Genomic DNA, 12,551 nt, shown 5'->3' with positions numbered 1-12,551 from the left:
TGTTGCAACATTGGGAGATGCTTAGGAGGCAGGAGAGATACTTTCCCCACAAATAGAACACTGAAGCTCAGAAGGCAGATTGACTTCAATTTAGGAAGTGGGGTGAGGAAAACACTCTCATTAGTTGGAAAACAAATTGACCTCAAGTTCCACAGAACTGCAATATTGGCATTGCTCAAATAAATCTCAGTAGAGGAAGAAAACTAGCAGGCTTTATGTGATCAAGGCAGCTTTTGAGCCAGTTTCAGACTTCAAGCACAGATTCCTTACACTGCATAGTTTTATTGCTGATAATAAATAAAAGATTGAGCTAAAGACTTGCTGACAATAGGTAAATCTTACGGGATGCTTTGCACAAAAGAGACAAGTACATAAGGTGACAGTTTATTCATTTCTTTTTAAAAGAAATGGGGCCAAGAAGCAAATATGTCTATAAAACCTGATGCTAATTTAGAAACAAAAAATATGATTTAAAAGGAAATGCATCTTGCCATAATGGAAAAACTATAAATATGTAATCTGCGTTGCTGGTGAAAGTAAGCATATTCAACACTTGCACTTCCCTTTTTATGGTTCTTTAAGTTTAAGTCAGATTTGAATGGGACAAATATGATTTTTTTTTAGGTGTAGGGGAATGTCTTAGAGCAACCTTTCAAATAAACAACAAGTTCCTGAAGCTTAGGACAGATATAGCAATAGCCCTTAGACTTTTATACCGCTTCATGGTACTTTACATCCCTCTCTAAGCAGTTTACAGAGTCAGCAGATTGTCCCCAACAATCTGTGTCCTCATTTTACCGATTTTGGAAGGAAAAAAGGTTGAGTCAACCTTGAGCCGGTGAGGATCAAACTCCTGGCAATCAGCAGAGTTAACCCATAATATTGCATTCTTACCACTGTGCCACCACAGTTCTTGCCATCATCTGTTTCACTTTATCCAGTTTCTTGCATGCACTAGTTAGTTTGCAAAGTTGGTGGAAGAGGAGGCAAGCATCCCCCTTCCCTAAGGAGGTTGGACTCTCTACCCCACAATAAAGATTATTGGGGATGGAGGAGAATCAAACAGAGTGTTCCAAAATCTTTCCCAACCTGCACACATTTCAAATAGAAACCAACCCCCTATTTTTCTGCAATAGCCACATTGGCTAGGAAATTTTAGAAGTTGAAATCCACTTTCAACTTCTAAAGTGTAGTGTGTAGCCAGATTTGAGAAAGCTATGTTACATGATATCTAGCCATGGTCCATTTTGCATTTCTAGCACTTCTATGCTGAATTGGATCGAATTAATCCTTTAATTAATCTTTGACCAACTACTTTGAATAATATGAGTCCCTCCACACACCTTTACCTCAGTGTCTGCTTTTGTTATTCAGTGCCTACTTGAATCATTCTAATAGAATACCAAATGAGATTGTGCCAGTTACTGGAACTAACACAGGGACCAGTTTGCAAATGCAAATGTAAATTCAAATCCCAGTTTGCACTTTACTCTGACCTGAGGGGAAAAAATGCTGTTAAAGAACTACTGTTGAATAGTACCCAGCAAGTGAGAGATCTAAATGGACTGCAAAGTCACTCAAGATGTGAAACCTCCCTGACTAAAAACCACAGGCATTTTGTGGAGTTGTGAGGAAGCCTAAAGAAACAGGCTGAAACTTCTTCCAGGGTATGGAAAAACACTGCAGTGACTGCTTGCCTGCTGGAAGCTCCAGCAAAGAAATCTGTATTGATCTTAACAAGGGATGTGATATATGAGCAAAGAGGTCAGAGGGAGCCATTTTGGCCATTTTCTTTCAGGGTAAACATGGGGCAACTCCAGGCATAAATGCTTTCTTCTTACAGCCCTGTTGCAAAATTGGATATGACTTTGGAAATCAATGCTCCACAAAGAAGAGATGTGGTTTTCCAAAAAAGCCGTTAGTTTTAATTTTACTTGTTCAGCATGCGACAGTTGACTGTATTGAACCAATTTCAGTTCACTCACTACCCACCAGAGAGATTGATTGGAACCACCAACAGCTGTTTTTAAAGATGGGTTTCCATACTGCTTGAAGCGTTGAATAGATTAAGATGGGGCCCTAATTTCCCTCAAATCATCACTTTAAGGCAGTGTTCCTGTGCACACACTTCCATTATATTTCTTCAGGAACTTTCAGCAAAGTGTGTTTAGAATGTGACAGTGGATTGTGGCCATAACCACCAGATGTGGTCAGTTCCACTAGGGTGGCAAGCTGACTTAAAAGCAAACCATGTTGCCATAAGAAACCTTCTCCTGGAGGCAATTTCCTGATTTAGGTCTTATTACTTTTGGAACTTTCTTTAGGCCAGTGTCTTGCTGTGCATTTTGGGATTCATCATAGCAAATGCCACATTTGCCCCAGCCTAGCCAAAAATTATCATATCAAGTTCTGTTCCTTTTACCAAATAGAGTGACAGTTGTCTTAATGCACAGTAAACTGTTTGTATGAAATTTTCAAACAGGAAGACACAATGTCATTAAATACCAGAGGTGAAAAGGCTGCAAAATTTATTACACAGAAATGGACTTTCATATCCCTCCCAATTAATCCTAAACCTGAGGAAACCAACATATATTTTTCTTTCATAAATTGTTTGAGTGGAGATACAGATTTGGTCAGGTTTATTCTGGAAAGCATATGATGCCGTTCAAAAAGAGAATAATTGGCTGGTTTTCTAGCCTTCATCTACATCACTCTCGGAGTACTTCCTTTTTTCCTTCTCTTTTTTTATCTGTGAATATTTTTATTTTGCTTTTACTGTCAATCAACTTGCCAGCTGTCAGTGTTGGAAAAAGCTTAATGAATACCAATAATTAATAACAAATTAATACTACTATTACTAATTATGATGAATAGAGTACATATGCAGTTAGTAACAGATTATAGTTGCAATGTTTCCTAATATTGGTTAGCGCACTCAGGAAACTGGATCAGGGATATAATTGTTAATTGCAAAGCTTAGGTTGTTCACTTGGATTCAGGCATTTCTCTGTGGAGGTAAACTGCCTTTTTAAAACAATCCTTTACAAATAATGATTTGGGATTCATTTGAAAAGGCTAATAAGATCAAAGCTAGGATACCATTGTCTTGGTGTTGCCATCCCATTTTTTTAAATCAGTTTTATTAAACTTTACAGATCGAATACAATACAAACTACAACAAATAAAAAAATAGAAAAAATTCAAAAGTACATAATAGAAAAAAGGAAGAAAAAGAACAATGTAAGTGAAAGAATAGAAAAGATTACAATATAACAAAAAATAAATATTCCCCCTTCATCTGAAAAAGAATTATCAGATCCTTAAATCCACATCACTCAGTCTGGGCTGATAAAGAAAATGTCAATTTAGTGATTATAGAATAACATCAACTATTTTAATCCTGATCAAATAAATCCACATTATATCCTCTCCCATTTTACAATTTTTATCTTTAATCTCTTCAAATAATGTCCTAAATCTTTATATCTATTCTTTTCACCAAGTCTTTCAAACTTTAACAGATCTCATTTGTATATCCAATATAGGAAAATTATCCAAGTCACTCTCCCTTTTAAGTATTACTGTGTCTAAGACAGAGTCTTATTTCCTTTTGCTCCCCGAAATAAGTGTTATTGGCTCATTGGCCTTGTTTTTGAGGAGGTTTTATTATTTTTGAGGTGCAGGAGGCAGTGAGTGTAGTCATCTCATGGCTGCTGGTGTGTTGCAATATTTTCAGGGAGGGCTTCTTTTCAGGGGGGGGGTTATTTTACCGCATGCGCTCAAATGCCTGATTGGGCTTACTATCCAGGGATGTCTTATTTTGGGGGGAACATGGTAAAATATCAGCCAATGTAAAGTTCTAACTTAAAAAAAACACAGCTATTTTTACAAGGGAAGGATCTATTCTATTAATTTAAAAATCCCATTTCAAGTCAATCCTTAGTATATTTATAACTGTTCAGAAATAACATTCTAATCACCCTTTTGCCATTTATTCCACATTTCTAAGTCCTTTAAGTGACACTTAATTTTTTTTGTTTAGGATTGAAGGAGATTCACCCAATAAATGCCATCAACTTTGTTATTGAAAATGTTAATATTTAAAAATCAATAAAAACTAATTCAAAAAGTGATTAAGAAATTAGGCTTAGCCATGCTTTATGTCCACATATGCCACATTACAATGCTGAGCAAAAATATAAATACCTCAACCCCAGCCACTCAATTTACCAGCGGCAATAAACTTCAGTTCTTGCAGTCTGCTCATGAGAGCTGTTTGGAGTATATGTGGGCAATCCCACAATCTCTCTTTCTCTGGACAGATTTTGACATCTAGGATCTGTCCTCTGGTCAGTGTTCTCACCTATAATACTGTCCTTTATTTAGCTCACCATGTCCTTACAGGTAGTCTAAGAGAACTTCTCTTTTTTCTAAGTGCTGTCATAAGTCATACTGACCATAATAATTGTAGGTTGACTCAATACAGATATCTTAGTTTCAGAAGTTTTCTCCCAAAATATCTGTAGAGTCCAGTAAAAACCAAGATGGAGATTGCATTGGTTTAATTGAAACTTCAGTATTTTTTATGTGTGTGGCACATGAAAAAAACAGATAGAACTTTCATTTCACTGAGTTATTTGTGAACTTGACTTTCTTTTTTAATCACACGCTATAAACACCGCTGCTTCCCTGAGACCTCAAATCTTGTTTCATTTGCCTTGGTACAGTCAGCTCAATGAATGTAATAGTATATAAAGGACCATACAGGTTGCATGATTTATCTTCTGATTTTCCTGGATTTTTCTTTAATGATGATGATGTACCATTAGCCCCATCAAAAGGGGAGGCAATAGGAACATAATAGTTTATAAAGGTGGAGGAGTGGAGATCAATGAGAAGATCCACACCCTCTACCTTGGCTGTGCAGAGCCCCAGTCGGATCAGTTCTTAGAAATACTTTTTTTTCCTTATCCACAGAGTTGAAATGGGAATAGAGTTTCAAATGAGATCACTGAATGAAATAATGTGACATCTGTGACATTTGTTTATGTTTAAACAAGGATAGAATTGCACTGTAATTATATATGTCTGTGGTTCTGTGTGGTTTTGTTTGCATGTCTATGCAAATGCTCTCTCTCCCTCTCCCCTCTCTCTCTCTCTCACACACACACTCTGAGAGAGAGAGAGAGAGGGAGAGAGAGAGGGGGGGGGAGAGAGAGGGAGAGAGAAACACATGGAATTTTCTAATGGTTAGTTTATATGCAACCAGCCATCATAATATGTGGGAATCATCTTCAGATATTTTCCCAGACAGCCATCTGCCTATCTATTTAGCAACTGAAAAATCCTTTGATTTCCTCTCCTAAATAGACACTATACTCTTGGCATTTATGTGTGTTACTTGCAATGTACATTACGCACAAATGAACAAATTCTGGAAGCAGCGAAGCCTGTGAGGTAATAGCAAAGGCACCGGGGAGCCATGATCCATAGTGAATTGAAGCTTTCATCAGACCTGCCCATCTCCGCCCCCTTTTTTTTCGTCCTTTTTGGAGCATTGTTGACTCACAGTGTTGGTTGGGAACATGTTTTCATTTTACTTCCTCCTGCCCACATATGCATAAAAATAACAATCCCACCACCTTCATAACTCTGCATTAACAAACAGCTTTCATATTTAACACACTGTCATCTGAGCAGCAAAGCATCTCCTGAAAAACCACACCTAACTAACTACATGATATCTGGTGAGGTTGCTTTCTGGAGAGTTCTGTTGTGTACACTTTCCTGGCAGAAAATGGAAACTGGAAGGATCAAAAAGAAGTTTTTTTAGTCAAAGAGTAACTAGCAATAATGTCATGCATGTCATAACTCGGTCTAATAATCATACTACTCAATCATTGTCTTGACTCTACGGTATAAAGCTCTAGCTGACTGAACTATATCTCATGAAATAAGGGGCTGGAGAAGAACCTTGCTTCATTGTCCTCCATGAAAATGTATACCCAGGAAATAAACTCTGCACTGTGGATGCCCTGCTCTTCTTTGCATTCCATAGGGCCATAATGGTGAACATATGGCATGTGTGCCACTTTGGGCACGCGGAGCCATGTCACCTGGCTCTCCTGTTTCTCTTCTGGGTTTCTGGCGTGCATGTGTGTGCGATGATCAGCTGGCCTTCTTGTGTGCAGCGGTGCTGGAAATTGAAGAGCTGGCTTTCTGCTTTTCCTGCATAAGCATGTGCACTGGGCAGCTGATCATTGTGCACGCATGTGTGCCAGAAACCTGGAAGACTAGTTGGCTGATGCGCATGCGCACATTGGAAACTAGAAGTTCATTCTTGGGTGCGTGCATGCACCCTGGGCAGCTCCTCTTCTGGGTTGCAGCCCAGATGAGCACGCGGGCTTGTTTTCGGCACTTGGTGCTGAAAAGGTTCGCCATCACTGCCATAGGGCAACCAAATGTTTAACCAGGCACACTAGCCAAAAAATCCTTGGAGCCTTTTGAGATGGATTACTCCACTCCTGCAGAAAACAATAGTCACTGCAAGCCTAAATCTCAGTGAAATGGTATGTCCAGAGAGCAGATGCAAAATTTCTCACTTTTGGAACATCGTCTTCTTGTCCAATGGACAAAATAAAATCCAGAGCTTGACCTGCCACATAAAATAAAATAAAATAAAATAAAACCTTATTCTGTGACTTACTAGCTTCTTTTCTCTATAGGATGGTTATAAGAAATACAAAAAGTCACAGTTGTCTTCTGCAAGAAGTTTAGTGTTAAGATGTCAAGAGCCACGACAGCCCCAGTATGCCAGGTATTACCTGTATGGTGATCTGAAAGTATACTGTCCTTGATTAGATTCTAAAATTGGACCAATGAATTTGCTTAACTTCCTTTAAAAATTTATTTTAAAAAATAAATTAATAAATCCATTCTAAAAATCTCACATATTTTTGTAAGAGTTAAGCTACCCAGGAACATTTGCAGAGTTTAGTATTTTGCATTTTTCTTTAGTCCCTTGGAGTACCAGGAAATAATTATTATGATGAATGTTTCCGAATTTATAGGGAGTAAATATTTCTAATTGTCTACTGTATTAACATAAATATTAAAAGGTAGTTAAAATGCTTATGCAACTTTGGGAAAGAAGCTGGAAAGAACAAAGGTTATTAAAATAAGAGTCATTCAAAGACTGCTACATATCTTGATTGATACATTTAAGTTTTTAAAATTCAAATTTCAAACAGTTAAACCATTTTATATATAAATGCACATCAGTCCTCCAGAGTTGACATTTTAGGGGTTTTTTTAATCTTGTCTTTCCACATTAACAGGTATTTGGCCCTACAGCACAGATTTATTGATGCAATGTTTTTACTAATCTGCGAACTAGTCCATGCTATGTTAGCTCTACTCCTAACAGTTATCATTCTTGGGTTTGTATATGGCCCCACACTTTTTCTACACAGTATTTGCTTGTGTCATTTCTACCTACTCATTCATGTCATCAAACAGAATTATTTCCCCTGGATTGCATACCTTCATTCTGCATACCTTCAGAATGCTGCACAATTTTCCACCAAATTCATATTTAGTTCATCTATTATTTATTTATATTTCATATTTCTAAACTGCTCATCTCCCTCATTATCATCATTTACTGCACCTTAACATGTAGATATCATCTACCTATGGGTTTGTACTTTTAAGTGCACCCACAGCAACCTAGTGGACATCAATTAATTCTTTCTAACATACTTTGTAGCTCTTTCATTGATAAGGAAACCTATAGCTTAATTTTCCTCTATCCCTCATGGCCACGCCACCTTCATTCAGTTCTATTGTTTCATTCCCTCTCATTTAGTTCCACAGACATATCCCTTTTTATTTTTATTTCATTAATTTCTTGACTTTTTAACTTATTCTTATTTATAATCCAAGTTACAATCTTCAGTATGAGGTGGTTGATACCAGATGCCCCCACTGATATTGACTTCCAGAGAAATGTGAAAAACTAAAGGATGATTGTGTTCCAGATCATGTGTTGGCTGTGAATGAGGATGTTTCTTGAAATGTGAATCAATAAACTTTTCCCTGCTCCTATTTCTAAACTGAATCTGTGTTAACATATAACATCTTTGGCTTGATAGCGACAGGCCAACAGCAAATGCTCCATAAGTACTATCCTTTTAATCAGCAAAACTGCAGAAATTAATATCTGAAAGTATGGTGTGGTTTATACATGTTGTTTGTTTTGTTTCCACAAATGAGACCTCAGCTGTTGGAACTTGGCAACTTGAACAGAGAACTGAGTGTCATTCTGTAGACGGCAACTTCTACCAGAAGAGTGTGTGTGTGTTTGTGTGTGTGTTGGCATTTACTCTGGCACATACTTAATGGCAAAAAACCCAACCACTGAGAATTGTGGCTAGGTTAAGGATAAAGCAACTAAAGATCAGAAAAACAACCACTATATATCCATTTCTGAGTGCATTCAAAAATGGGCCTGCTGCTGCACCAGTATGCGATGATATGTCATTCTTTGTTCAGTGTGCCCAAGGGCATCCACATGGAAGCTAAATCTGTGCTGTTTACAAGCTTGCCTAATGCTGCTCTTTTCTTCGTCAGCTGAAAAGTCTATAGACAATTTTCCATTCAGTAAATCACCATCAGCCACTGCAGAACAACAAACAAATAAAAAGTCCCCAGCATCGGGAAGAGAAATGGAAGGTGTTAAGTTAAGAGGAACTATCATATTGTATGCTGCTGCTGTGTGTGTATATACTACACCTAGCTGTGTGTGTATATACTACACCTAGCTTGCTGAATGTGTGCCCTTGGGTATTAATGGGTAATACCCATTCCAGAACTAAACTATACATACTGTATGCCCTGGATAACAAATCCATAATCCATTGGGAAGATACATAAATTTGCTATTTCCATGAAGTTCGTCCTTGTGGAATGAAGATGGTCAGGTTGGTCATCAATATCTTTTAGTGCCAGGTTAGTAAACAAGTTCATTGGATGTGACTGATGGACCAACTCAAAGCTTTCACTTTTTTTTTTTTTTTGGCCCTAGAAGTTGTCCAGATCAGGAAATAGATTTCACAAGAAAACTAGTACTATACTTTATTGTGAAAGGCTATGGTAACAAAATTCTACAAGTGATTCTATTTTCTCTTCCTTTCCTCTTATACCCTAGGGCTGGGAAGATGAATCTACAGCACATGTGCCCAAAGTGGCACGCGGAGCCATGTTGCCTGGCACACGCAGCATCATCCGTTCCTCTTTTGGGTTTCTGGTGTGCATGTGCGCATGATGATCAGCTGGCCATCGTGTGTGCGGCAGTGCTGGAAACTGGAAGAGCTGGTCTTCTGTTTTCCGGCATGAACATGGGCGCTGGCCAGTTGATCATTGCATGTGCATACGCACCAGTAACTGAAAAGACTAGCTGGCTGGCATGCATGCTCACACTGGAAACCAGAAGTTCATTTTCCGGTGCACGCATGCCCCCTGGGCAGCTTCTCTTCTAAATTGCGGCCCAAATGAATGTGCATGCACGTGTGCTCCCTTTTCGGCACTCAGTGCCGAAAAGGTTTGCCATGAATGCCCTAGTTACTCAGGAGGATAGCCAGCCTAAGTCTGTTTCTAATACTTTTCTCCATGCTTTGGACCCAAAGCATGCTTATGTACCTGTTTAATGGATTCTAGATAGTTTTTCCAAGGTCATCTCCATGGCTTCCCACAGTCTCATGTAGAAGCTTCAGATGCCTGCTGGTCTCACATCTAACTATTTAAAGAACACCTAGTGCTTAATACACAATCAACAGTTTATACACAGTTACATTATATAGTGAAAGCTCTGTATAATGTAATTGTGTATAAATCTATTCAACATATAAGTATGTCATTACATTGTTTGAAAGTAGTGCTTGTAGGACAGACTCTTGTCAAATAGGGGATGATCCTCACTATGTGAAATATTGGTGCAAGCTTCAATATTATAAGTTGAGTTTTGAAAGACCCAAGTGAACATGGATTTCAACATTGAATGCTGAATTAATAGATGCAGTCCAAAAAAACACTCCTCTTTAAGGAGTTGTCTTCCTTAAATAAGTAATTAAGCCAATGCATCCTCCACTGGACTACAAACATTAAAATAACAAACGCCCATTTGTTTGGGCAAATAGCATTTCAAAATTGCTTTTGCCGAAATATTTTTGTAGCCCTGATCATTTTTAGTGGCATTTTTCCCCAATTAAATCCAGATGTCACCAGTCCACACAGCCTTATGTCTATGGAAGATGCCCAAGTCATTAGTCAATCTCTCCAGGGTTGTGGCATAACATTCCTAGTGGCTCCCAACAATATAGAGTCAGTGGTTTCAGTCTGCCAACAAGCCGAATGTTCATTTCTTCAGAGTGTGAAACAGATCATCGTACAGCCAAAATGACAGCTAGAACGTTCAATTCTTCACGTAAATCCACTTGTAAACATAACCCTTCTTTGCTATTTACTATGTAAATAGTTCTTATTCATAAGAGTACATAATATTCAACCTCCTGTATCTGACCTTAGGGTAAATTTTCTGGGGAAATCTGATTTGGAGGAGCTGAATTATGGTGAACCTATTTGGGGGGGGGGGGTGAACTTTATTTTTAACAGGTGACAGTTGTAGATCTTTCTCTTAAACAAATGGTCCTACCAATGCTTAGCCTCATGAGTTTATGAAACCAATGCTAGATAGCATGGTGAGATAAAGGCATTGCCTGTATAATCTTATATAATTTTGAAATGAGATGGGACCTTTTGATATAGTAATGTATAATTGAATAGTAAATATAGGAAAATAATAACTCACAAGACTCTTGCACTAGAATAATTTTCATATGCACTTTTTTTCTAGAGATCATTTAAATGTTTTAAAAGTCCTTCCTTCTATTCTCTCAAATTTGTAAACTAATGAATGTGATGTGGAAGTGTCCAGAATGCTGAATTTGGATGTTATTCTCAAAGGCACATTCAATTAGAAAAACCATTTAGTGTTCCTGACTTAGGCCTAATCTATATAGATACCAATTGGTCTGCCATTTACCAATATTTCCATGTTACAGAACAAATAAGAATTCCAACTTTCCATGTATTATCTTGTCTGATACAATATTTGTTGATAAGATATTGTATCACTCACTAACTTTTGGTTGGTTGAACTCAAAAAGCTAAGTGGAATCTGACCTAAGACACCATCAGAATGTACTGGGCTTTAAGAATTAATCTCAACTCAAAAGACACCTTATGCATTAAAAAAAAAACCCTTGTGCTCAAATATTTTAAAATTTCTCCCATAGATGACATCCCGTTTATGAGTTCCATTATTTTCTATGATTGAGCTGAAGATAGACATGTACAAATGTGCAGCTCTGCAAATTTTCTCTTCTATTTTTCATTAGGGAACTGATGCCAAGGACTCTTGATGGTCAGATCACCATGGAGAAGACGCCCAGCTACTTTGTCACTAAGGAAGCACCAGCTCGCATCTCCTCTATGTCAAAGGACACCAAGCTCATTGTGGTGGTGAGAGACCCGGTCACCCGAGCCATTTCTGACTACACACAAACCCTTTCCAAGAAGCCAGACATCCCGTCCTTTGAGAGCCTGACCTTCAAAAACAGGACTACGGGCCTGATTGATACCTCCTGGAGTGCCATCCAGATTGGCATTTATGCCAAGCACCTAGAAAATTGGCTCCTGTACTTCCCGCTTGGGCAAATCCTTTTTGTCAGTGGGGAGAGACTTATCAGTGATCCAGCAGGCGAGTTGGGCCGCGTCCAGGACTTTCTGGGCCTCAAGAGGATCATCACAGATAAACATTTCTACTTCAACAAAACCAAGGGGTTCCCATGCCTGAAAAAGGCTGAAGGCAGCAGCAAGCCCCACTGCCTGGGCAAGACGAAAGGACGGACCCATCCCGACATTGACCAGAAAGTAATACAAAGACTGCGAGAATTCTATCGGCCCTTCAACATGAAGTTCTACCAGATGACTGGCCATGACTTTGGCTGGGATTAAGGCTGGAAAAATAGTAATTTAATCATATTAAAAGGAAAAATATATTTTTGTACATATCAATAGAGATGGAAATCTAATATTTGTGCTAAAGTCTAGTGATTCCAATTAATATTTTTGTTTTAATGCAAACATATACTTACTTCTTTTGTTAATCAAGATTTATAATATCCAGTTCCACAAATCCAGAAGACTGCCACTTAACTTATGGATAGGACTGTTGACTATGAGACCTCACAGAGACAGAGACGATTATTTTCAATATGTTATTTTTGGAGTTTTTATAAAATAATTTGGTGCCTCAGTCTGTGGATTCTAGTATCAGTGCCCAGATGTTTTTTTAAAATCAGCTTTAGTTGGTCATGTTGGTAACAAAATAATCAGGATTGAAAGACATTTTTTCCCAATTTGATCTATTCTACTTGGTCAATTCATATAAGTTAGATTTAGACTTCTGCATTGCTAGTGGCTGAAAG

The 12,551-nt window shown here is 38.0% G+C and overlaps 1 protein-coding gene across 1 annotated transcript in view; it reads left to right on the top strand.

Moving 5' to 3' along the window:
- The window catches only part of LOC116505062 (heparan sulfate glucosamine 3-O-sulfotransferase 3A1-like), a 95,492-nt gene extending 83,346 nt beyond the window's left edge, over positions 1-12,146 (top strand). Inside the window, exon 2 of the mRNA XM_032212373.1 lies at positions 11,460-12,146. Within this exon, the coding sequence (XP_032068264.1) occupies positions 11,460-12,078 (619 nt within the window). The 3' untranslated portion in view covers positions 12,079-12,146. The remainder of the gene's footprint in view (positions 1-11,459) is intronic.
- The last annotated feature ends 405 nt before the right edge of the window (positions 12,147-12,551 follow it).

Source organism: Thamnophis elegans, chromosome 2, assembly GCF_009769535.1.
Source record: "Thamnophis elegans isolate rThaEle1 chromosome 2, rThaEle1.pri, whole genome shotgun sequence".
In the NCBI taxonomy this organism is placed as follows: Eukaryota; Metazoa; Chordata; class Lepidosauria; order Squamata; family Colubridae; genus Thamnophis; species Thamnophis elegans.
Note: the sequence above shows the minus strand (reverse complement) of the source record. Positions and strands in the feature narration are given on the sequence as shown.